The sequence below is a fragment of the Crinia signifera genome, chromosome 11 (genome assembly GCF_055691185.1).
Source record: "Crinia signifera chromosome 11, ASM5569118v1, whole genome shotgun sequence".
NCBI classification, from domain to species: domain Eukaryota; kingdom Metazoa; phylum Chordata; class Amphibia; order Anura; family Myobatrachidae; genus Crinia; species Crinia signifera.
In genome coordinates, this window is record NC_139227.1 from 87,026,473 (window position 1) to 87,048,854 (window position 22,382).

At 45.7% G+C, this 22,382-nt stretch overlaps 1 protein-coding gene across 6 annotated transcripts; it reads right to left on the minus strand.

The window, feature by feature from the left end:
* Nucleotides 1-500: 500 nt before the first annotated feature.
* SIGIRR (single Ig and TIR domain containing) lies at nt 501-21,825 on the minus strand. 6 transcript variants are annotated; one of them, XM_083165561.1, is made up of 10 exons: nt 21,628-21,825; nt 21,036-21,090; nt 14,531-14,726; nt 13,721-13,851; nt 10,228-10,368; nt 8,486-8,629; nt 6,918-7,020; nt 5,022-5,172; nt 4,551-4,713; nt 501-4,429 (listed from the first exon to the last, which is right to left on the minus strand). In XM_083165561.1, the coding sequence occupies exons 2-10, from the start codon at nt 21,040-21,042 to the stop codon at nt 4,266-4,268; spliced, it is 1,200 nt and encodes a 399-aa protein (XP_083021687.1). In that variant the 5' UTR covers nt 21,043-21,090; nt 21,628-21,825; the 3' UTR covers nt 501-4,265. The 6 variants fall into 6 exon arrangements, with proteins under 6 accessions (XP_083021687.1, XP_083021692.1, XP_083021691.1 ...); XM_083165566.1 differs by having other exon boundaries at nt 14,531-14,711; nt 21,628-21,824; XM_083165565.1 differs by having other exon boundaries at nt 14,531-14,711; nt 21,036-21,087; nt 21,628-21,667.
* Between the last annotated feature and the right edge of the window lie 557 nt (nt 21,826-22,382).

Genomic DNA, 22,382 nt, shown 5'->3' on the forward strand with positions numbered 1-22,382 from the left:
CCAAAGTATTTAAAAAAACAACACAACCCCATTTTGGATCCTATAGTCCAGTGGTTGTGTAACCTTAGTATTAGCACCCAGATAATCATGACCCACATCATCTGCGGGTTGGGAAATGCTCGGGAGATGGTAAGTACTTGTTTGTTTTTCCATGAACAGCGACAATAATAAGAGTTATGGTGCCCACACACGCACCGATCCCGGCGGTATGATGCTATGCGATGGGGTGCGTGCTCCCGTGGCACCTCATCGCACAGTACAAAAAGTATGTGCTGCACATACTTTTTGTACTAGCTTTTTATCGCTTCGCATGCACAAGGCATACGATGCGATGCGTGCTAGTTAAGCACAGAACGCACGCCGGGATCGATGCGTCTGTGGGCACCTTTAGTTATCGTTCCCCCAATACTCCACAGCTGAATCCTGGACCCAGCTGGATATGCTTTTAGTGCACCCAGATTATTTACGTGTAGAACGCCACAGCAAAACAAAAAAACATGTGCCACAAAAATTATTTTTATATTAGATGTCTCTACCAATTGGATTTACAGGTGGAATCTGCATAAATCATTCTACAGAGCTGTAGTTCCAACAATAACCCATTAGAACTGTGATGTAATACAAAATGATGTATACAGAAAATATATAACTATTATACCCTGCACTACTTACACCAATCACTGTTTATATCATTCATGCACAGCGCCCTCTGCTGACTATTGTCAGCTTGTGTACAGATTCCAATTACCGCTGCCAACACATGTCATGATATATTTATTATGCTTTTGGGATGTGCTTGACAGTAATTAGGGTGATAGTCCACAGGTTAACCACTGTTGGTGGACAGGCCAAAGGTTGACACATGAAAAAATGTTGACATACCTTAGGTCGACATGGTCAAATGAGTTTTTCGCATTATTTTTTTCTTTCAAAAAAGTTGTTTTTTCCATACTTCACTATCCAAGTGGACATAGAGCTAGATTATAATCGTGTGCTGAGTGTAGCAACCCACCGTTCCTGAAGTATGGCGAGCAAACGCAGTACACTTATACGGTGTCCGTGTTGATCTCTGTCGACATAGACAACAAAATCGGGAAAAACTCATGTCAACTTTTTTTAATGTTGTCCTGTTCCATGTTGACCGTTTGCTCATGTAGGCCATGTACCCCCATAATGACAATTAGAAGTGGATTGGGTGGAGCACATTTGCATTAGTAACAAGTGATAACAAGAATATCCTTCTTTGTTAAATCTGCCCCTATATATTTTTTGATTTCTTGTCCCACATGCGCCAGAAAGAGCTCTATACCAAACTGGACTATAGCCATGGCAAAGGAAGAGTGTGACATGAATCCTCCACACAGCATAGAAGTGAGAAGGGCTAGATCATTGGTTCTCAACCTCTGTCCTCAAGGACCCCAAACAGTTCATGTTTTACAGATCTCCTGGCAGGTGCACAGGTGCACTCATTACTCACTGACACATTTTAAAAGATCCACAGTTGGTGCTAATTATTTCACTTGTGATTCCCTGAGGAGACAGGGAAAGCATGCACTGTGTGGGCTCCTGAGGACCGAGTTTGAGAACCACTGTGCTAGAGTGTCTGGGCAATGTGAAGGACTGCTATGGTACTATGTATATCAGGTGAAGGCACTATGGGGCGGAGTTAACATCCAGTGATACTTTTGCTGTTATGGATGATTCAGCCAATCAGCTCCTGTCATATGTTTGACAGAAGCTTATTGGCTAGAGCACCATTTCTCATTCGTGAGAAGTGATGACAAGAATATCACTCGTGCACTTCCCACCATAGTTCTGTTGTCATTCCCCGCTTCAGTAGTGATCAGTATGTGTTTTAAATTCAAAAAATATCATACGGGATCCAGTTATTTGTGAAATAATACTAGGAAATGAATACAAACACCTTTACATATGTTAATGGTCTGTCCAGAGTCAACATTTTCATTACACTATCCGGCAGAAGCAGCTGGGAACTTTGGGGACAGAGCTGGGTGTCCACATTATTAGGCCCTGTCTCGTGACCGTAAACCCCAAGAATTGTGGGTCCTTGAGAAAGGTGTGAGACTAAAATAATAGCGGTCTCATCTAGGTCAGGCCTGCCCAGCATGTGGATCTCCAGCTGTTCTGAAACTACAAGTCCCAACAGACCACAGTGTAGCTGTTAGGGAATGCTAAAGCTGTTGCACAACAGGCTTAGAGAGCCACAGGTTGTCCTGGCCTACGTGATATTACGACAGCTGCAATAACCGTTTTGGCCACAGGATTGCACAGTGAAGGTATACTGTAAGAAAACCCCATACATGTACATTATATTTTCACTTAATACTGTGGGGGAGAGTCTCTAAGACTCTCCGCCCCCCTTCGCTGCCCATCGCAATTATAATTATCGCATATGTTGTAACATATGCGATAATTAAGGCAAAGGACAGCTCTTGCGTTAAGAGCTGTCCTTTGCAGTGAGAGTCGCCGGGTCCCAGCAGGTCCTGGCGGCTCCCCCCTCCCTCACACACCCGGTGCTGCTGCTGCTGCGCCGGGCTCTCCTCCTCCCTGCACCCGGAAGAGGATCAGTGCAGGGAGGAGGTCACAGGTCCGGGCAGCACAGCTCTGTGCTGCCCGGACACAGGTGAGGGGGGAGGGGGCGGCGGGGGGGCGGCACGGGGCGGCAGAGGGTTGCGGCAGAAGCCTATTGGCTTCTATGGGGCATCGCCAGATTTTTCTGGCGATGCCCCCCGCCGCGGTAACCCGGCGGGGGATGCTTACAGCATCCCAAAATGCGGTAAAAAACCCGATAACGGGGTTTTTACCGCATTTTTCGCTTAGAGAATCTCCCCCTGTAACATTTAGTCATTAGTAACAATATCTGTAAAACAATCACCTTCCATTTGGTCACAGCATGAAATAATCGCGCATTATTATTTTCTTTATATACAAATACAGTATAGGCTATAACAACAACGTATAAATTTGGAAATATACAACCAATCAGTACAGCACTGGAGACACAACGGCATTGTTAATAGGTAACATGGGCTGTACATTAACATGTTAGCTTTTGCTTCGCATCACTCATTGACCAGTGTATGATCAGATGATTTACAGGCCAGAGACATTCCATAAAGGGTATTATGGGCGACCGTAGCTCCATCCAATAACTGCACAATGGGCCTGATTCAACATGGATCGATCCCCAGCGTATTCGTGCCGGGGACCGGTGGTGTGGCTCCGCACATGCATGTGGCCGAATATATGCATGTGCAGGGCCGCTTTACTATCATAGTCGCTGAGGAATTCACACAGGGGGAGGCTGGCGCATGGGGGCACCCAGCGTTTTCTGGGTGCACCCAGAAAAATGCTGGGCATTGCATGCAAATGCAGGTGGGTTGAAGCCTGCACAGGGCGGGTTCCTGCCCCCTCCCACCCCCTGTTTGGCCATCCCTGGGGCAGATAAGGTCAGACAGACTGACTTATCTGCGAGCGGGTGAAAAATCATTCAATGGTCGGCGACCACCTGCATTTGTCACTAGCTGTACTGGAACTGTATGCAAAATGCTGCCACTACAATGGTCACAGCCGGCACAGAGATCAATCGTATGTCGTTTGATATTCCTTTAGTCTAGCAGGATGCACAGATGATATGTCATAGTTACTTGCACCCTGGAAGATGGCAAAGCATATAAGGCACATGTCTCTAGGACAATGGTAGCGGTCAGGCACTAAAACTGATATGTAACAACCAGCACAACAATGCCATGTGTCTACAATTCCTGGCTGTTAGCGTTTCCTGATTTTTGTATAAATTGTTGCATAAAATGTGGTTGTTTCATTATAAAAGCATTTTTTTTCTGATAAAAGTGTAGATACATACGTAAATGACATAAAATTAAATATGATGTTGTCTTTTAAGAACCGCTTCCCTCATAGGAGATTACAGGTTTGTGGACTTACTTCTGTTCTAGACAGTTCATATGGACTTTTGTCCTGGTCCTAGGTATGAGCAGCCAATCAGCAGTGATCCTGCTATTGCTACATCTCCAGTAGTGCTCAGCCAGACCGCAAGCATCATGGGAGATGTAGTGCAGTAACGGCTGTGGTTTGCAATCTGCCCATGTTTGAGATGACACTTTTTCATACTGTCCCTCCCAATACTGCCCCACTCCTACACACCTATGTAGCCCATTGTCACAGTAATAGTTCCCATGGAAGTCTCTGCTCTTCATCTTCCTTCACTTACTCCTCTCTTCATCCTATAGGTCAGGCTCAGTCGTCAGACAATAATAATCTGACCTAGCAGAGTAGTTCCGTGAGCCTAAATCCGAGATGTCCACGTCTCCAGTGGGTTCCCTTTCCACTGCAAGCATCTTTGGGGCCATCCGAGGTGGTGGAGCCTTGTAAAAGTTTCTTCGCACACCTGGAAGTAAAGGACAGCTGTAAATAGATAACTAACAATGCAGACACAATGCTTTGTCATGCATGGGAACAGAGGTCAAGGGTGATTGAAGGACTGCAAAGGTTAAGGTAGCATGTCTTACCAAGGTCTCCCTCGGGGTCAGGATCTGCAGCCTCGCTGCTGCCAGTCAGCATAGGATCTTTATCATCCTGACATTGAGTCTGAGGGTCCCCCTTTCCATCCACTAGAGAAATCTTGCGAGGGAGAGCAAGACGCAGCTCCTTCCAGAAGTCAGATGCTGGAGACTGCACAGAAAGACGGGTACACAGGACAAGGGCTGAGTCGCTGATGTATGGATGGATTACATTGACAATATGGTAAAACAATCAATGGGCCAGATGCACTAAGCTTCAAAAGTGATAAACAACCAACCAATCAGCTCCTACCTGACATTTTTCAAACACAGTCTATGACATGGCAGGTAGGAGCTGATTGGCTGGCAGTTTATCACTCTCTATTTTATCACTTTTTGAAGCTTAGTGCATCTGGCCCTATGTGTGTTATTGGGGCACTCGTAATCAAGGTCCTGCAGCGACGACATGATGTTACATACCACAGAGTCCGCCTTCCACAGCAGTGTCTTCAGGGTGCCTCTCCGAGAGCTCAGCAGTTGGGTGACTTCTGGGGGCAGATCCTTGTACTGATTCTCAAACAGGATAAAGATGGGTCTATGGGAGAGCTCCAGCAGGCGGTATAAACCGTCCCTAGGCACAAGGTAAACACTTCATTAATGATGTTCCAGCACAATGACATCAGGAGGTACGACATGAAATACAAGGCAATGTAGTTACAATAAGCGTGTTACAATATATTGTGTCACTGTATGGCAGATTGTGCAGTGTGATACATTGTTACAGGATAACAGTGCCATGTTCCAGGTTCACTCACAGATCACAAGTGGAGTAATTAGTACCAGCTGTGACATCATCAGGAGCCAGCAGCCAGTACATTTGCTATGTGTATGATCACATGACTTCAGTGTCACAGGAACTTCTGCGCATTTCAAACATCCAATGTAATAACGCCTAAACACCTATAACTAGGCAATACGGATGGTGTAATGGTTAGCATACCCGCCTCACAGCATCATACCTCCCAACATGACCCTCTCCAGGAGAGACACCATGCTCTGCTCCTGGACTTCCCTCTTAATTTATGATTGCCATCACCTGTGTGGAAATACCTTTCTTATCAATTATCCTGTTTGGCACAGGTGATGGTAATCATACATTAAGAGGGAAGTACAGAAACAGAGCAATGTGTCCCTCCTGGAGAGGATAATGTTGGGAGGTATGCAGCATTAAGGTCACTGGTTCAATTCCCACTATGGGATTAACCAGCATTAAGGTCACTGGTTCAAAAACCACCTGTGTGGAGTTTGTATATTCTCACCATAAATGTACATGGCCAGACTAAATGGGCCCAAGTGATTCTTCCTTTATCTCCTATTCTATGTAACCGATTTGCACAAATGTGTAAATAACTGTACATTGCAAGACTTTTATTTATACTATTGCCTCGTGTAATAATGCACATGATTAAGATATATAGGGATACATGTACGGGGGCATACACCTAGGGTGATTTTACCCCAATTCTAATGTTTTGACTAGGGTGGCCAATCCTGGGATCTGGCCCCAAAATCGCCAGGATTTCAATCCTGGGATTGGAGTCTCCAATCCCGGGATTTGGGGATTAGACTGTGCATGCGCCAGTCTAATGCCGGGCAGCATCTGAGCACTCGCTCAAACTGTTCCCGACCCGGCACACGCCTCTGCACAGCGTGCTCAACCCTGGGTTTGAGCATTTTTCAATCCCAAATCCCAGGATTGAAAAATATGCCCCGGGATTGGCATCCCTAGTTTTGACTAGATCACAGATTGCTCAGTGTGTATAGCCCCGGGCGACCGCAATGTGTGGTCCCACACGTCGCCGTGGCTTGCAGGGAAAGACAGTGTTTGCACAGTTTTAACCACTAGCTCACGTGGCTTTGCCTATAAACAATAGGCAAAGTCCTGCACTGCACAGATCGCTCAGCACACAATGCGGTGTGGAGTGTGGGTGTGCTGAGCGATTGTGCTTAAGTCCGTCACTCGGCATGGAGGCAGGGTCCCCAGATTCTAAGCAGCCCTGCCATACAACTACATATTGCACTACAATGTAAAGAGATACTCCAGCATTTGTACCATCAGACCTACTAATTTCTAAGCGAATCCTATCAGTACCACCACACTCCCTGTAATGCCAGTCTTACAATACGGGAGCCTCAGAATGACACTGTAGTTACCCTGGTGACATATGTGCAATTGGACTAGTAAGTACACTGAATAATTCTTTAGTCCCTATGGAAAGCGCTATGTAATATGATGCTGGTGTTATGTATTTGAATGGAAATAAATGAACCATTGTTAGGAAAAGGACATAAGAGTTGGTAAAGGCACACACTTACCGGAAGCTGCTTTGGCACCAGTCCTGCTCCAGATAGGCCAGTGATAGAACCACTAGGAGACGTCGGCTGCGGCTGACATTCATAAGCAGCTCAGCAGAAGGCTCTGCAGTTAATGAGAACACAAGTTTATGGTTGTGCTGTGCTCAGTAGATAAATATATACGAGGCGGCTGTCAGCACTGTGGTTTTGTGGTGAGGTCACAAAACTTGGGCAAAGTTGGTAATTACGAGGCTGCAGATTTGCGGTGAGAGGTTTTATATGAGTGGTGACATTATGCTGACTACAGTATAGGACGGTGTAAGGATTAGTGGTGACATTAGTACGATGAAAGATAATGGGTTTAGTGGTGACAGGAGGATAAGGTAATATATAATGGCTGCTAGAGCAATACTGATATATTCAGCACCTTTGTATTACAGACACTATTGGAGTCGTCACCACACTTAAAAAGCAAGATCAGGAAATAAAATGTCTAAAAGTATTTCTCACTATGAATACGTCTATCAGGAAAATCCCCCCTTACTAATCGATAAACTTAAATCACACCTTATTATTACATATATATTACTTTACTAGTAATCCCGCTCAAAGCAAAAGCTTTAAAAGTTAGTCTGCTACCTTCTGTGTTTGTGCATGTGTGAGAAAGATGTAGTTCAATCTCTGCCAGCAGATGGCAGTGTTTAGGAGACTCAAAGGCACTAGATTATAAATGATATCAACTGTTCCATGTTCCGCAGCCCTTCCGGAGCAAGGCCCCCCCTACCCCGATCTGTAGTAGGCGGGGCTCTCGCGCGACGAAAAGGGGGCGCGGCTTAACATTACACCAAACACCGTAATGCCCATTTCAGCAAACTTTGTAATACCCATTACACATACAGCCACATGCCGTAATGCCAATTACACATAAGGCCACACATGATGCCCATTACACAAGAGCGTAACTACCATAGGTGCAAGGGGTGCAACTGCTATGGGGCCCAGAGCTGAGGGGGGCCCATCTTTACTGTGTAAGTAATATGTTGTACATACATTTATCACCATAATTTCCTAAATATGGGGGCCCTTACAAACTTTTGCTATAGGGCCTACGAATATCTAGTTACGCCTCTGTATAACAAACCGTAATGGCCATTACACATCTCACACATAAGCGCTACTTACCTACATGCTCATTGCTAGGAAATTCATGCTCAATGCCAAGGGGCTTCATGCTCAATGCCAAGGGGCTTCATGCTCAATGTCAAAGGGGACTGAAATAGCTTGTTGCCAACGGGGACTGAAATAGCTTGTTGCCAAGGGGCACTGAAATAGCTTGTTGCCAAGGGGCACTGAAATAGCTTGTTGCCAAGGGGGACGAAAATTGCACACACATTTTGTAATTACGCCACTGGGTGCTACCATCACTAGAATTAGAGTTTTTTTTTTACTTCTGACTATGCAGGCGCTACGGCAGATCCGTCACAACAGAGAGAAACCAGGATATTATGGGAGACAGTGGGTATGTATAGATGTATACGAATGAAATAGCTGTAACATACATTCTTAGGAGAGGCATGTAATGAGAGTACCTGTGTTGGGCAGGAGACTCCTCTCATCCAGGTGTAGTTTGAAGCCATATCTGTTCTCCAAATGAGGTTTCAAAATGAAATTGGTGAACTTTGTGTCAATATTTGATGGACAGAACGAGACATACGCATCAAACAGACGTCCATCTGCAGAGACAGGTGACAATAAAGGATTGCTAAAAAATAGGCTTGTCTACAGATTGCTGGTCGGCATTAGATTCGCCATGTCTGTGCATCCAATTCCTTAGTACGCAGCACCTTTTATAATAGACTTTCAGTAATATGCTGGAAAAGTAGTGGTTGCACTTAGCAGCCTAGGACCTATTTGTGCGCAATGTCGATGCTCACGCAATGGAGCAATTATCATTAGCCTGCACACACGTGCCATGTTCGCAATGTGCATGCATCATGGTACCTTTGTAATTGTGCTCGCAGTGAGGATTTGACTACACAGTGATTGACAGGGTGGAACCATTTGGGGTAATTAAGGATGAGTGGCCTAAAAAATGCAAGTGGGTGATGGCAATTTATAGGTGTGTATCTGTGCTCAACTACGATGGGTACGGATCATATGGTCGACCTAAAGATGGTCGATGATCATAAGGTTGACACCACTAGGTTGACATACTGTAAGGTCGACATTGGTCTAGGTCGACATGGGGCAAAGGTCAACAGGTAATTAGGTCGACACAAGCATTAGGTCGACAGTCAAAAGGTCAACATGGGTTTTTTCACTGTTTTTTTTTACCTGAATGTCGACATAGTCAACATGGACACAGGATTAAGTGCACCGCGTTCCCTCGCATGGCTTGCTGCGTCAGGCACACTATTTTATTCTCCCACCACGCCCTAGTGGATGGTGGGGCATGAAATACCGCAACGGCACATGTCGGCTCAAGAAACAGTGAAAAAACCCATGTTGACCTTTGACTGTCGACCTAGACCATGTCAACATAATGCTTGTGTCAAATCCAGCAAGAAGGTACAGTAATATACTGCATGTTGGCAAGATCATGCTATGCTGCAGGGTTGGGGAATGTAAAGCGACAGGTTTAGAATGGGGAAGGTGTGTGTCCATTGCGCACATGTAAATTCTAGTCTAAAATAAAGTTGCCCAGATTTTGTTTGCTACTTGCAAAAGCAGGCAATCATTTCCTGCAAGCAACTCTTAACTCTAATGACATTGTAATAAGGCTGTGTGGGCCTCCCACAATGGGGGTAATTCAGACCTGATCCCTGTTGTGCGATTTCGTAAGGTGGATGATTATTGATTGAGTATGCATATGTTAGGATCATTGCATGCACGGGCGAGGCAATTAAGCGTCAAAATCCAGTGTCTTCTTTGCTCGCAAACTGATTGACAGAAAGCCGGCATTTGGGGGTGGACACCTGCTATTTTTGGGTAGTGTCAGGGTGATCAGGATTTTTCAGATATTGTGTATGACGTCAGCTCCGGCCTTGATCAGCCTGTACAGGCAGAGTAGGTTCTGGGTTCTGCACAGACTGAAAAAATGATTTGATGGTGAGTAAGTTGCGAATGGATTTGCAGCTATTTGGCGATCAGCGTGATTTTCTCAAGCCATTCCCAACCTTGCACAGGGCGGCTTTTCACTCTGGATGGGGAGGTGGCTATAAGATTGCACAGAGCAGCAATCAGGTCTCACAGATCAGCGATCAGGTCTGAATAACCCCCAATATGCCGACATAACAAGTAATACATCACCGCTGGTCCTGCAGCCACTCACCGTTTATTTCTGGTTCTCCATATTTGTCTCTGTACCAGAGGCGTGCATTGAGGCGACACTTGATGTACAAGATGCTACCGATTACCAAGACAGCCACCACGCAGAGGGCGAAGAGGACCGCTGCGATGTGTCCTGCTTTATCTATGGGAAGAAGATTCATTAAACGTCCAGATGACAAATAGGTTATGTATCAAATCCACAAATGGATTTACAGCAGAGACGGCAACATCACACACACAACTTATTATTGCTGATAAATGTTATTCACCGACGTTGGCTATTTATGCAGATCCCTGCCCCAAAGGGTGTGGATTATATACCCTCAACCCAGGTCCCCCCCCAAACACTTGTAATGTCTGATTGGGTTTATCGTACATACAGTATACACGAATCCACTTATTAAATGTCCCCACTGGAAGTTCCTGGAGGTAATGTCAGAGGGGTGGGTGTGGAATGGGCACGACTCACAAATAACATCAGGGCGGCCCAGCACCCCCTCTGAATAATGCGGTTATTACACTATTAAATGCAAATCACCCCGAACCACCGTATTCATAGGAGAAATGTGTGGGATCTGGGAGATGGTCCAGATTTGCTGGAGAGTCCCTGAAATTCAAGTCTCCTGGACATTGGGGGTTATTCTAGTTAACTCTGTCAAAATCGATAGATGGACAAATCCATGTGCACTGCAGGTGGGGCAGATGTTACTTGTGCAGAGAGAATTAGATTTGGGTGGGGTTTTACTTCAGAGTGAGATCTATATTGCAGTGTAAAAATAAAGCAGTCAGTATTTTCCCTGCACAGAAACAAAATAACTCACCCAAATCTAATTCTCTCTGCACATTTTACATCCGCCCCCCTGCAGTGCACCTGGTATTGTCCATCTATAGATTTTGTCAGAAAGAGTGAACTAGAATAAGGCCCATTGTGAGGAGAAGGCACCTCCTAGGCTGCGTGATAAAGAACTCTATAGGATGGAATAAAGGGGACTCTACTACACAGCAACAAAAACTGTGGTTTATCATCTTTTATTGTTTTACACATACAAAATGTAACACACAGATTTATGTTGTGGCAATATCCTTTATTCCAGGTCCACATAAAATAACCTAAAAGTTGGTTGTAGAATGTTTTCTAAACAGTGTATATATCCAGGATACATAGTACATCGGCAGACACATTCAATGTAGCAATTCCCTAATCTACAGGAGAATATTTACATGGGAATGTAGAGTCTACATGAATAAATAAATATAGGTACTTATGTAATATCTGGGCTCCCATTTTTCTTATGAGACCGCGTCCCCTCGAGGGGCTCGCTGCGCTCGCTACACTATATAAAATCAACTCCATGCATAGTTGGATAGTAGGGGTATGAAAAAATGGGGTGCATTTAACATGGGAGCCCAGATAATACATAAGTACCCAAATATATATATATATAAAAGTGTGTGTTAGCAGATGGGCAGGAAAAGGTGGAATATTTGGAATCTGTCCCTCGCTTGAAGGGAAACTAAGGGGCTGATTACCTCTTCACACGGATCTGAATTTGCTCCCTCTTGCGATGGTTGGGATCTGCGCATTCGCATAGTCTCTGATGTGTATGTGCAGGCCCCTGGCCACAACTGCAAATGTTTGATTTGCCTGACATATGCGCACGGTGGGTGCGCATATAGAAAGATTGGGCCGACACCAGCGAACACAGGCCCTGCCTGCTCTGGGCGGGCACATGACAGCGGCGCCCACCTCAGTTTTGCGTCGCAGAGGAGGAGAAATTACTCGATGATAAGTAACCATAGAATGATTTCTCCTCAGTGTGGGCGCTAGCGAATGCACATGGGTTCAGCCAGCAAGGGGGGGGGGGGGGGGGGTGTTAACCTGCTCGCTGGGCTCCTAACACAAGCATCCCAGTGGGCAGGTCTGAATCAGGCCCCAAGAGTGGAGAATCTTTTATTGGCCATTCCGGTCTATTGACAGGAGCTAGATTGTTGATGAGGTCATGCCGTACCCAGTGGTATGCCGCGCCTATAGGATGCAGGACAGGAAGGAGTAGTGTTCAGGTGCCGCACGTCCTTGACCAGGGGAAGGGAAATAAACACTGGGAGCTGCATCACCTGTGTAATCAGCCCGCTGTGTCTCTATAAACCTGGGTACTATGCAGCCCAGAGATATGGAGGAGAGCCAGGCTGCACCACACTAACCAGCATGACACAGTGAGAGACAGCTGGGGACACATCCTCCTTTAAGTTAAAGAGAATATATATACAGATATATGGTTTCATTTGGGCCACCTGCTTCTGGAGAAATATGCCAGTGACTTCAGTTCAATTACCAACCCACCCCTGCCTGCAGCTCTTAAGGAACTATACCCGCGCATTCCAGAAACAGCTGGATCTAAAACTTTGCAACCTGCACTCTGCCTTCATCGCTGATTGAACCTGCAATTGAACCTCTAATGCTGGCTAATTAATAGCACCACTAGGCAGTAACAGCACCAGTGCCACTTGCATGGTTCATTTTTTAAGTACTCCCATAGAAACCTTTACTGTACTGTGTAAAAGGTTATGGTATGCATCATACACTGACTCCTGATAGACAGTCATATGGTCAACCACTAATAGTCGACAGTCACAAGGCTGACAATGTCAAAAGGTCAACAGGGTCTAATTTTCGACAGATGAAAGGTCGACATGGTTGAAAGGTTGACATGCATTTTAAAGGTGTATATGTCGACATAGGTCGACATGGACACTGTCTAAGTGTATCGCTTTTTTTTTCTCCCTCCACACCCTAGTGGATGGTAGGGCATGAAATACCACCTCGGGACATGTCAGCTGAAAATTTAGTAAAAAAATGCATGTCGACCTTTTTCATGTCGACCTATTGACCTATCGACACTTAAATCATAATCTAGTTTTGGCAAAACCATCCACAAGTATTTTGAGTCGGATTTGGTTTTGAATTACTTTAAAAGAAAAAAAAAATGATAAAAATGGATAAACATTGATAATTTTAAAAAATTAAAAATGTGATAAAACAGCAAAAAAAACATGTAATCTGGTCCTGTCTACATGCAATCCATACCTCCCAACTCTCCCCCAGAAACGTCACATTTTTTGGGGGACATTCCCATGTCCTGCCCGGGGCCGGAAGTCTCCCATGGTGGGGGGGCAGTTGGGAGTCCCCCCTGTCACCCGCTAAGCAGCAGTGAACAGAGCTGCTGGTCATGCCCCCACAGGAGTGACGCGATTTGTAGGCCACATCCCCAATCGGAGGCCCCAAACTAAACACAAGTTTGGTTTTTAAACTAACAACAGAGTTCTGAACTGACAACAGACCTAACCCGGGTCTCTGTTCCACTCAAGATCCCCAAAGTGATTCCAAACTGTGACTCGATTTGACTCGGGTTAGAAGTGTTCACATTTCAGGAAAACTGAACCTCACATATTTAGTAATGAAAATTTGATGTAATTTCCAAAAATAAAATCAGTACCTGTTCTGTGTAGTGTAAATGAGGCAGAGAAGGTCTGCAGCTGACACGTAAACCTTCCAAAATCCTCTTCGGTAGTAAGATTAACCCCTAGGATGCTGGAGAGGAACCTTTCAGAGCTGTTGAGACCAATCCTAGGCAAAGAAATTCAGAGTTATTTAATCAGATCGTCATTTAACATCTATAATGTGTGTGATGTAACATAATAATAATTCCTCATTATAGGGTTTCTTTTTCCTGAATGTCGACATAGTCGACATGGACTCCGTATCAGGGCAAAGCTGTGCTCGCTATGCTTTGGGCACAATTCTATTCTCCCTTAACACTCTAGTGGATGGTAGGGCATGAAATACTGCCCAGCGGCACATGTTAAATGTCGACCTTTTGACTTTCGACTTTCCAAATGACGACCTAATGCATGTGTCAACATTTTTACCTTAGGTATGTCGACCTTCAGTGGTCAACCTAAATGTTGTACGCCTAGTGACCGTATCCCATTTTTTCACAGTGGTATTTACAGTAACACAGGATAAATACTTGGTAATCATGAGTGTGGATTACAGAACTTTATCCTTTATACTGACAGCATACTGGTCACATTTACATTAAAGTTTTTTATTAAAGCCACGGCTAGGTATTGCATAATTCAAATTATTAAAATAAACTAGTTTTGATTAACTGGTTTCCTCAATAACATATGTATTCTAGGAGCTCTTGACCTCTTTAGTACTGCGCTAAATTCTTGCTAGCCACACCGCTCCTCAGAAGCACTTGTAATCATAGAGATCAATTCTCCTCTTACAAAACACTTACCAGGCACTCTGCTGCCCTGTGTACAGGTCTTGTGTTGCTCTCCCGTCTTTCAGCCATGTGAAGTTACCGTTACACGATTCTCTGAGTTGCAGAGTGCAGTTGAGGGACAGGCTGGAGCCCAAGTGTGGCCACAGATCCTGCTCCACAGAAGGAGGTGAAATGAAAGTGCCACATTCATTGTCTGCTGAGGATGAGACTGGTGAAGGGTTAGTCTGCATCTTAATGTGCCTAGTAATTTACAGAGTATTCTCTTACCTACTCTGCTATATATTATGATTCCATAATACAAGGACATTGGGTACTTATGTAATATCTGGGCTCCCGTTTTTCTTATGAGACCACGTCCCCACGACCACGCTTCGGGCACGGTGGCTCGCTGCACTCGCCACACTATATAAAATCAACTCCATGCGTAGTTGGATAGTAGGGGTATGAAAAAATGGGGTGCATTTAACATGGGATCCCAGATAATACATAAGTACCGGACATTGTAATGCATGAAAAAAAGGAAAAGTACATGGAGCTACAAAAGGTCGAAAACACACAATGATCAGTGATATAATTGTAAAATGAAGTACTTTTGATCACCACAGCTCTGTACCTCCAGACTGCACCTTACTTAATACTTTGCTTCCCGTTATGCTGGCCATAGTCTGCATGATAACCATCGCACCGCCATGCACTGCAAGATTGTGTACAAGATGTACGGGGGAGATCTACATTCATTGTATCAAAACGGCTGAATGAGAGTCAGAAGTAGTTGGACAGGTTTAACCTTTTGCAATTCAAATAGTCTGGTTTAAATTCATTGTCTTTATTTAATTCAAAAATGGTCTACATTGAATGTTGAACGATGATAAGGTTCTTATTTTAAAGTGTGTGGCGGGAGGGGGGGGGGGGGGATTTTTGCCGCCAGTTGCTGTAGCAATTCATCATTGCTCTGGCGCAAAGGCCCTTATTCTGGTTGGTGCGGTCGAGCCGCATATGCGGCTCCGACCGCACCAGACGAATCCCCGCCCACCCTACGGATCGCCACGGCCGTCCGTACACGGACGGCTGGCGATCCGCATAAAAATGGTGGAGGCTACGCCTCCACCATGGTGGGAGCTGCCCCCTGCATTCGATGGTCGTCGACCATCGAAGGCAGGTCCGCACGCCGCGGCAGCTCCCGCAAGCTGAGACCGTGTGGTAGCTTGTATGGGGGCTGAAAGCTGACATCCGGCGACGTCAGCTTTCCGCCCCCATGAGTTGCGTCATGCCCTCATTAGCATGCGTACGCCCCGCGTTTGCATGGGAACGCCCATGAAACGCGGGGCGTATACATAGGGAAATGAGGGCATGAAGCCCCTCACTCCCCTATACGCCCCCTTTGCGGCGTAGTATCGTTATGTGCGGCGAATTCGCCTGCACATGCGCAGATTGACCTCTGCGCATGTGCAGACGGAAAACATCGGCGGTACGGCCGCACGCGGGCCGTACCGCTCGAATCAGAATAAGGGCCAAAGACAGGAGATACAAAAATCTGCAAATCACTTTAGAACAGATCCCTCTTAAAAACCAGCAGTCAAGCTCTGAAAATTTTGTATTTTTGGGGCTTGATGAATTTAGGTCCCTATACCAGTTTATGGGGACAGCAGATCGGGGGTATAAGGTAAGACGGAGATGCATTACCATTTTGATAAATGGCACACTAACTTAATTCATATAAAAATAGGTGACAATTAAAATTTTCACCTGGTTTCTAAAAATTAAGTGATGATGAATAAACCCCTTTAAACAACAAGGGGTATATTCAATGGATGCCAGATCCATTCCGAAATTCTTTTGACAGAAAGGATCCGTCATCCATTATTCAATGCTGCGGACAAATCCTGATGTCGGATTTGGCCACTGGCGCGGGGACCTGGTGAGCGGGAGCCGCGATAGAGCAAGGTGAGCTGCTCTCACCCGGCCGGGTAGCGGGACAGGTGAGTGTGGCGGGTGGGTACGGGAGGCGGTGGACAGGAGGACGGCGCCATGTAAACTGCTGCTGCTCACCCGGCGCCGTCCTCCCTGTCTCAATCCGACATATTTTCATGTTGGATTGAGATTGCCGGAAAACATGGCCAAAACTTTCCGATTTTGGCTGTGTTTCCGTCAAAAACAGGTGGATTAGCGGCTATTCCGTCAATCCACCTGGTTTTTAGCAGGTCGGAACTTTCCGACCTGGCGAAAAAAACCAGCTAGCATTGAATAGATCGGAACCCCTTCTGACCTATTCATGTTGAAAACTGCCATCTTTTCGGCAAGACGGTAAAATGGATTTCGCTATAAAATCCGGCCATTTTCGCCAGGAAAACAGCTGGGATTAGCGAATTGCAGATATGATTCTTTGAGAAGCCGAATCTGCATTTGCGGAAACGGCTGCTAAAATCGCAAATTAGCGGCCAATTCTGCGGAAAAAGATGTGGATTCATGATTTTCAGTCACTGTAGCTGTCTGCAAATCAGAAAAACATTTAAAATTGACGGAATGTGAATTCTGTCTATTCTGTGCGAAAACTGACAAAAAAGGGTGGCTACTTCATCGTTTATCACACTAAAATCTTGCTATATACAATTTGGGAGTGGTTAGTGACCATTACTGTAGGGTAATGGGCTCCAAAGTGGGTGCCTGGGGACACGTGCATGGGTGTCCTGGGTTGGCCTATGTGTGCTGTGGAAAAAAAAATTTTTTTAAAAGTTTGCTGTAGGGTATAATGTCCAGGCCGGTTTCTTTGTTCAGTAGTAAATGTTTGAACTTAAAGTTCCCCTAGGCTTGCCTTGTTACATAACTGGCCAGGTCTTAGGAAACTGTAATAATTAAACACATTTGTTGTGACCTTTCAAGTGTTCCAGATAGTGCAAACTCTACCGTTGCAAGTGACTTTTCTACTGGTTGCTCTTGTACTTGTAGCATGGATCAGTATTATGGTGAATCACCTCCCTGACCATTTGAAGATTTATACAACCCCATGGCTGGAAGTCTCCTAAGCGGACTAGTAAGGTGCATACACACTGGGTGACATTTGAACACTATCATTCATTTTGGCCCTTCTGGACAATAATCGTGCAAAAATATCCGCCACAGTGTCTGCAATGAACGATGCGTGCTCCCGTGGGTCGTTAATAAGGGTTTCTATCATCTGTACATGCAGCTTAGTTTTGGCCCTGTCATTCATTAGATTACTGGACTCTATCTACATTGTTTGTCAGTCATCATATCGCTCAGTGTGTTTGGACAATATTGTTTGTCCGGGTTGGGATCGTTTGGTCGAATGCATTATGGTCGAATGTCATTACATCGAATCCATTAGGTCGAATTGCTAAAAGGTCGACATGATTCTAGGTCGACATGGGAAAAGGTCGAAATGATTCTAGGTCGAAAGGTCATTAGTTCGACAGGTCATTAGGTCGACAAGGTCATTAGTTCGACATTGTCTAGGTCGACATTCACAAAGTCGACATGGGGTTTTTCACTGTTTTTTTACCTGAATGTCAACACAGTCGACATGGACACAGTTTAAAGTGCACTGCATCCCCTCGCATCGCTCGCTGCGCTCGCTATGCGTCGGGCACGGTGCCTCGCTACGCTCGGCACACTATTTTATTCTCCCACCACGCCCTAGTGGATGGTAGGGCATGAAATACCGCCTGTCAGCACATGTCGGCTCAAAAAACAGTGAAAAACCCCATGTCGACTTTGTGAATGTCGACCTAGACAATGTCGAACTAATGACCTTGTCGACCTAATGACCTGTCGAACTAATGACCATTTCGACCTTTTATCATGTCGACCTTTTAGCAATTCGACCTAATGGATTCGATGTAATGACATTCGACCATAATGCATTCGACCAAATGACCGCATCCCGTTTGTCCAGGACACTGGAAAGTTCAAGGGAAATTTACTGAACACATTGTCTAATGTGTATGGGCCTTACAAATCCTCCATTATAAAAGATAAATAAAAAAAAGTTTTAAAACAGAAAAAAATCTTGGCAATGTGTCTGGTTTGCAATGAACCTCGCGGTTACTTTCCTTGTACGTGTTAGAAAACTTTGCTAACAGTCAGCCAGAAATATTCTCTATATGCTTTTAAAAGTCATTGACTCTGGTGTATAAATAATCTGTCACATTGTAATCTCCTTTTACAGTTTACCTTCCTGTTAACCCTGGCTACGCAAGGGATCATTTAGATTAGATATGGTTATTTGGGCTGCATTACTTATCGACCCCCAATGGAACCTGTTTATTGCTATTTGGGCTTGATTCAATTAAGGGTTGGGTTGCTTTGGGAACTCGCCCCCATCATGGAACAATTTCAAACTAAAAAAAACACTGATTTAATGGCCGGTTGGTGACATATGGGCCCGGGTCGATGTGCGGTGTGAAAGCACCACAGTTTATAACCCGGGTCACCCAACCTGGAAATTCGGCCTGGGTTATAAGAAGGGTTAAACTAAGGTTGCTCTCTGAATAATGGGTCGGATCCAGGTTGGACCCGGGATTGCTATCCACGGGCTTTGCAGTGTGAGAGGGTTACTACCAGGGTGGCCAATCCCGGGATCCTGCCGATCGTGATATTGCCCCAAAATGTCCAGGATTTCAATCCTGGGATTGGAGTATCCAATCCCAGGAATTCGGGATTAGCATGCGCAGTCTAATGCCGGGCATCATTTGAGCACACGCTCAGACACTGCACGACTGTTTCTGACCCTGGCGTGCGGCCTGGACAGCTTGACTCGGTCATAGGTCATGCTGCGCAGGCCCCAACCCTGCTGCCGGAACCCTCCGCCTCTCGATCGGCACTCCCGATGGCACACATCGCCCGCAGACTGCCTCCTCCTGGTGGCTCTGCCGCAACGCTGCTACCTGCCCTGCTCCACCATGTAAGCAAATGTAGGGGACGGGCGCGTTTATGTTTTAGGGATGCCAATCACGGGATTGAAAACATGCCCTGGGATTGTCATCCCTAGTTACTACTTGTCCAGTCTCACAGGGAGTGAGTTAACTGAATGGACCCTTAAGAAAGTGGCAATAAACAGTTATATACTATCCAGGTTTACAGCCTGACTGATTGCAATCTTACTGAATATAATCAGATAATAGCACACTCTCATATGTGTCTGCAGCATTGTAGAAAAAAATAAACTGAACATTTCATATAACATGGAATTTTCTGAGCTATTATTATATACAACCTAGTAATGACCGATATCAAATATATGACAGTAGCCCACAGTTACCCAATGATGAGAATGTAGAAACAATTCAGTATATATTACTCATCGTATGCACAGGTTGTACTGTATGAACAGATGCCTCTTAGCTTCATGGTTTAGTTCCCCTTTCTATAGTTGCATTCTAAAACCTGCAACATTTGTCCTGGATGGCAAAGCAGAATACCCAATAAACAGCCCTTCAGATCCATGACAACACATGGGTCTGGGAACTTCTCAGATCTATGTGTTATCGACCGTGCTCTAATAAGGTAGCCTATTTTTTTAAGCCAAAAAAGGGACAAGGCTAATAGGTTACCAGCCATGGGGCGGGATGTATTAATATACATCGCCGCCCCTCGCCTGCCAGCCGCCGCGATGCTACCGCATATGTACTAACATATGCGGCTAGCATCGGGTTGCAGTGATGGAGACCCCCGCAATACCTGTAATGTGGTGTGCGGGGGTCTCCGTCACATCCTGGCGGCTGTCAGTGTCCCCGGAGATCGAAGGAGGTGGTGGGGTCGCGCGGGCGGCGATAGAAGCCCATAGGCTTCTATAGGGTGGCGATACCCTGCCAGGCGGATGGGTAATGGTACATAGGAAAATGCGGTAAAACCCCTGTTTTACCGCATTTTCCCTTTAGTACATCCCGCCATTAGGCTCCAAGGGGCCCATTTATTATAGGATTGCATATCCAATGCGATCTGGTTGGGTCTACAGCCAAGGATCGCATTGATGAATGTACAGATGGAGTGCCTGTCAGCGAGCTTAAACTAGCGCCAGATCTCCTGAGCCGGCACTGGCTGTTGGACCGGAGAGACATCTGACAGGGATGCCGAGTGTCTCACACGCACACGCTTCCCCATCAGCGTGGCGGCGGGGAGCAGATTCCCTACCCGTCTCCACTTCAGGAAGATGGGCAGGGCAAGTGTAGGGAGCGGGCAGCTACGGGGGGGGAGCAGCGGGGAGCCGGTAGAGGGCGGTGGCTGGCTCGGTCAGAACGGGGGGCGCGGTGTGTCCGCAGCTTAGGGACTGAGGTTGCACCTTTGGAAACCATAAAGAATGGCTGATAACATCCACCAGGCAGCCCAGTACATCAGATGTTTGATGTTCTGCTTTATCATCTCTTATATCTCCAATACTTCCCCACAATGAGACACTTTATAGTCACACAGATAGCGCGGCAGGTCGCAGTCAGCCGTGTCCCCTGGGCCAAGCAGGAGCTCTGGGTGTGTCATAAAATAATCAAGTGCCGGCTCTCACCAGTCATTTTCTTGGAACTTCACTGGCTCATCAGAGAAAGGAGGTCTCCGGGCTGCTGACAGACAGATAAAACCATGTGACACCAACACCTAGAACATACATACAAGCACATACTGTATTGTGGCTGCAACAGTCCATCAGTACACACAGTGTTAAACACATGAACCTGTTTAAACAACAGCATAAGACATACACAAAATATAGAGATAATAGGAATGTGACCTGTGCAAGGTCAGACAGGAGTTCCAGGTGTGTCCACCCAACATTTCACTTTCACCGCTGCATCCCTGCATGGAACTATTTCGCAAGTGAAACATGAACTGCAGACAGAAGCTGTCACCATCAGCAGTATAATCTCATACAAAGCACAGAGAGGCAGAAAGAATAAGAGCGACATAGGAGGAAAGAGCTAAGTGTATCATCACCAGACATGTGAAACCAAAGCCACAACAGAACTGCATAGGTCATGGGAAAAATACACAGGGTGCATTCGGAAGGCAACAAACACAGGCACTTATACAGCAGACAAGTTTCCAAGGAAGTCTGCACATAGATAGTTGTAGCCACCAGTTACAGGAGACACCACTATTACCTGCATCCACGGCTTCCTCCTGTACTATGCTCCCAGTCTGGCACCCACAGCACCTGTAGGGGGAGGTGCAGGGGGAGGGGCAGCAGGGGACCAGGAAGTAACTGGTTACCTGTACAAAGCATACAGTGTATATAGCAGTATTGCCCAATGAGTGCTACGCACATCGACTTATATCTGTGTAACTGAATATATACCTGTGCACGTGCCAGTTTCTCTATTGCTCCTTACATACACCATTTCCACCTATTATTAAGCAGAGACTGTGCATAAGCAGAAAGCTGATTTACAATACAGGCTAATTAGAGCAGAACATGAGCAGGTTTATGCTAATATTATTTATCATTCTTACTGTATCTTTACCAAACATTTGTTTTTTGGCCATACTCACAATGCAGCCCTGTGTAGCCCTGGTACTGGTGTTGGAACGGGTGGTAATCTGTTGCCCATGTGCCTTGCTGATGACTTCATGGAAAAGATTTTCTGCAGTTGGGAGAACCTGTATGGCGGGCTGCGAGGGTTCAGGAGGAAGCAGGCACACCTGGGAGGATTCCAAGCTACAGCGAGTGGAAGTTTCCAGTTTCTCTGGGCGCTCCTCCGATCTAAAAACGTCTATCCACCTGATAACAATAGCCAGCAGCCCGCCTCATTGGTTAAAGCATTTAGATGTAATATAGGGGGTTATTCTGGTTCACTCCTTCTGGCAAATTTCTTCTCAAATGGACAAAACCATGTGCACTGCAGGTGGGGCAGATGTT

Excerpts from the sequence above, each read along its gene's own strand:
- SIGIRR (XM_083165561.1), bottom strand. Across the intron at positions 13,852-14,530 it reads ACAGGGCAGCAGAGTGCCTG|GATTGGTCTCAACAGCTCTG; the intron begins GTAAGTGTTTTG and ends TTCTTTGCCTAG. Across the intron at positions 4,430-4,550 it reads TGACCCCGAGGGAGACCTTG|GTGTGCGAAGAAACTTTTAC; the intron begins GTAAGACATGCT and ends CTTTACTTCCAG.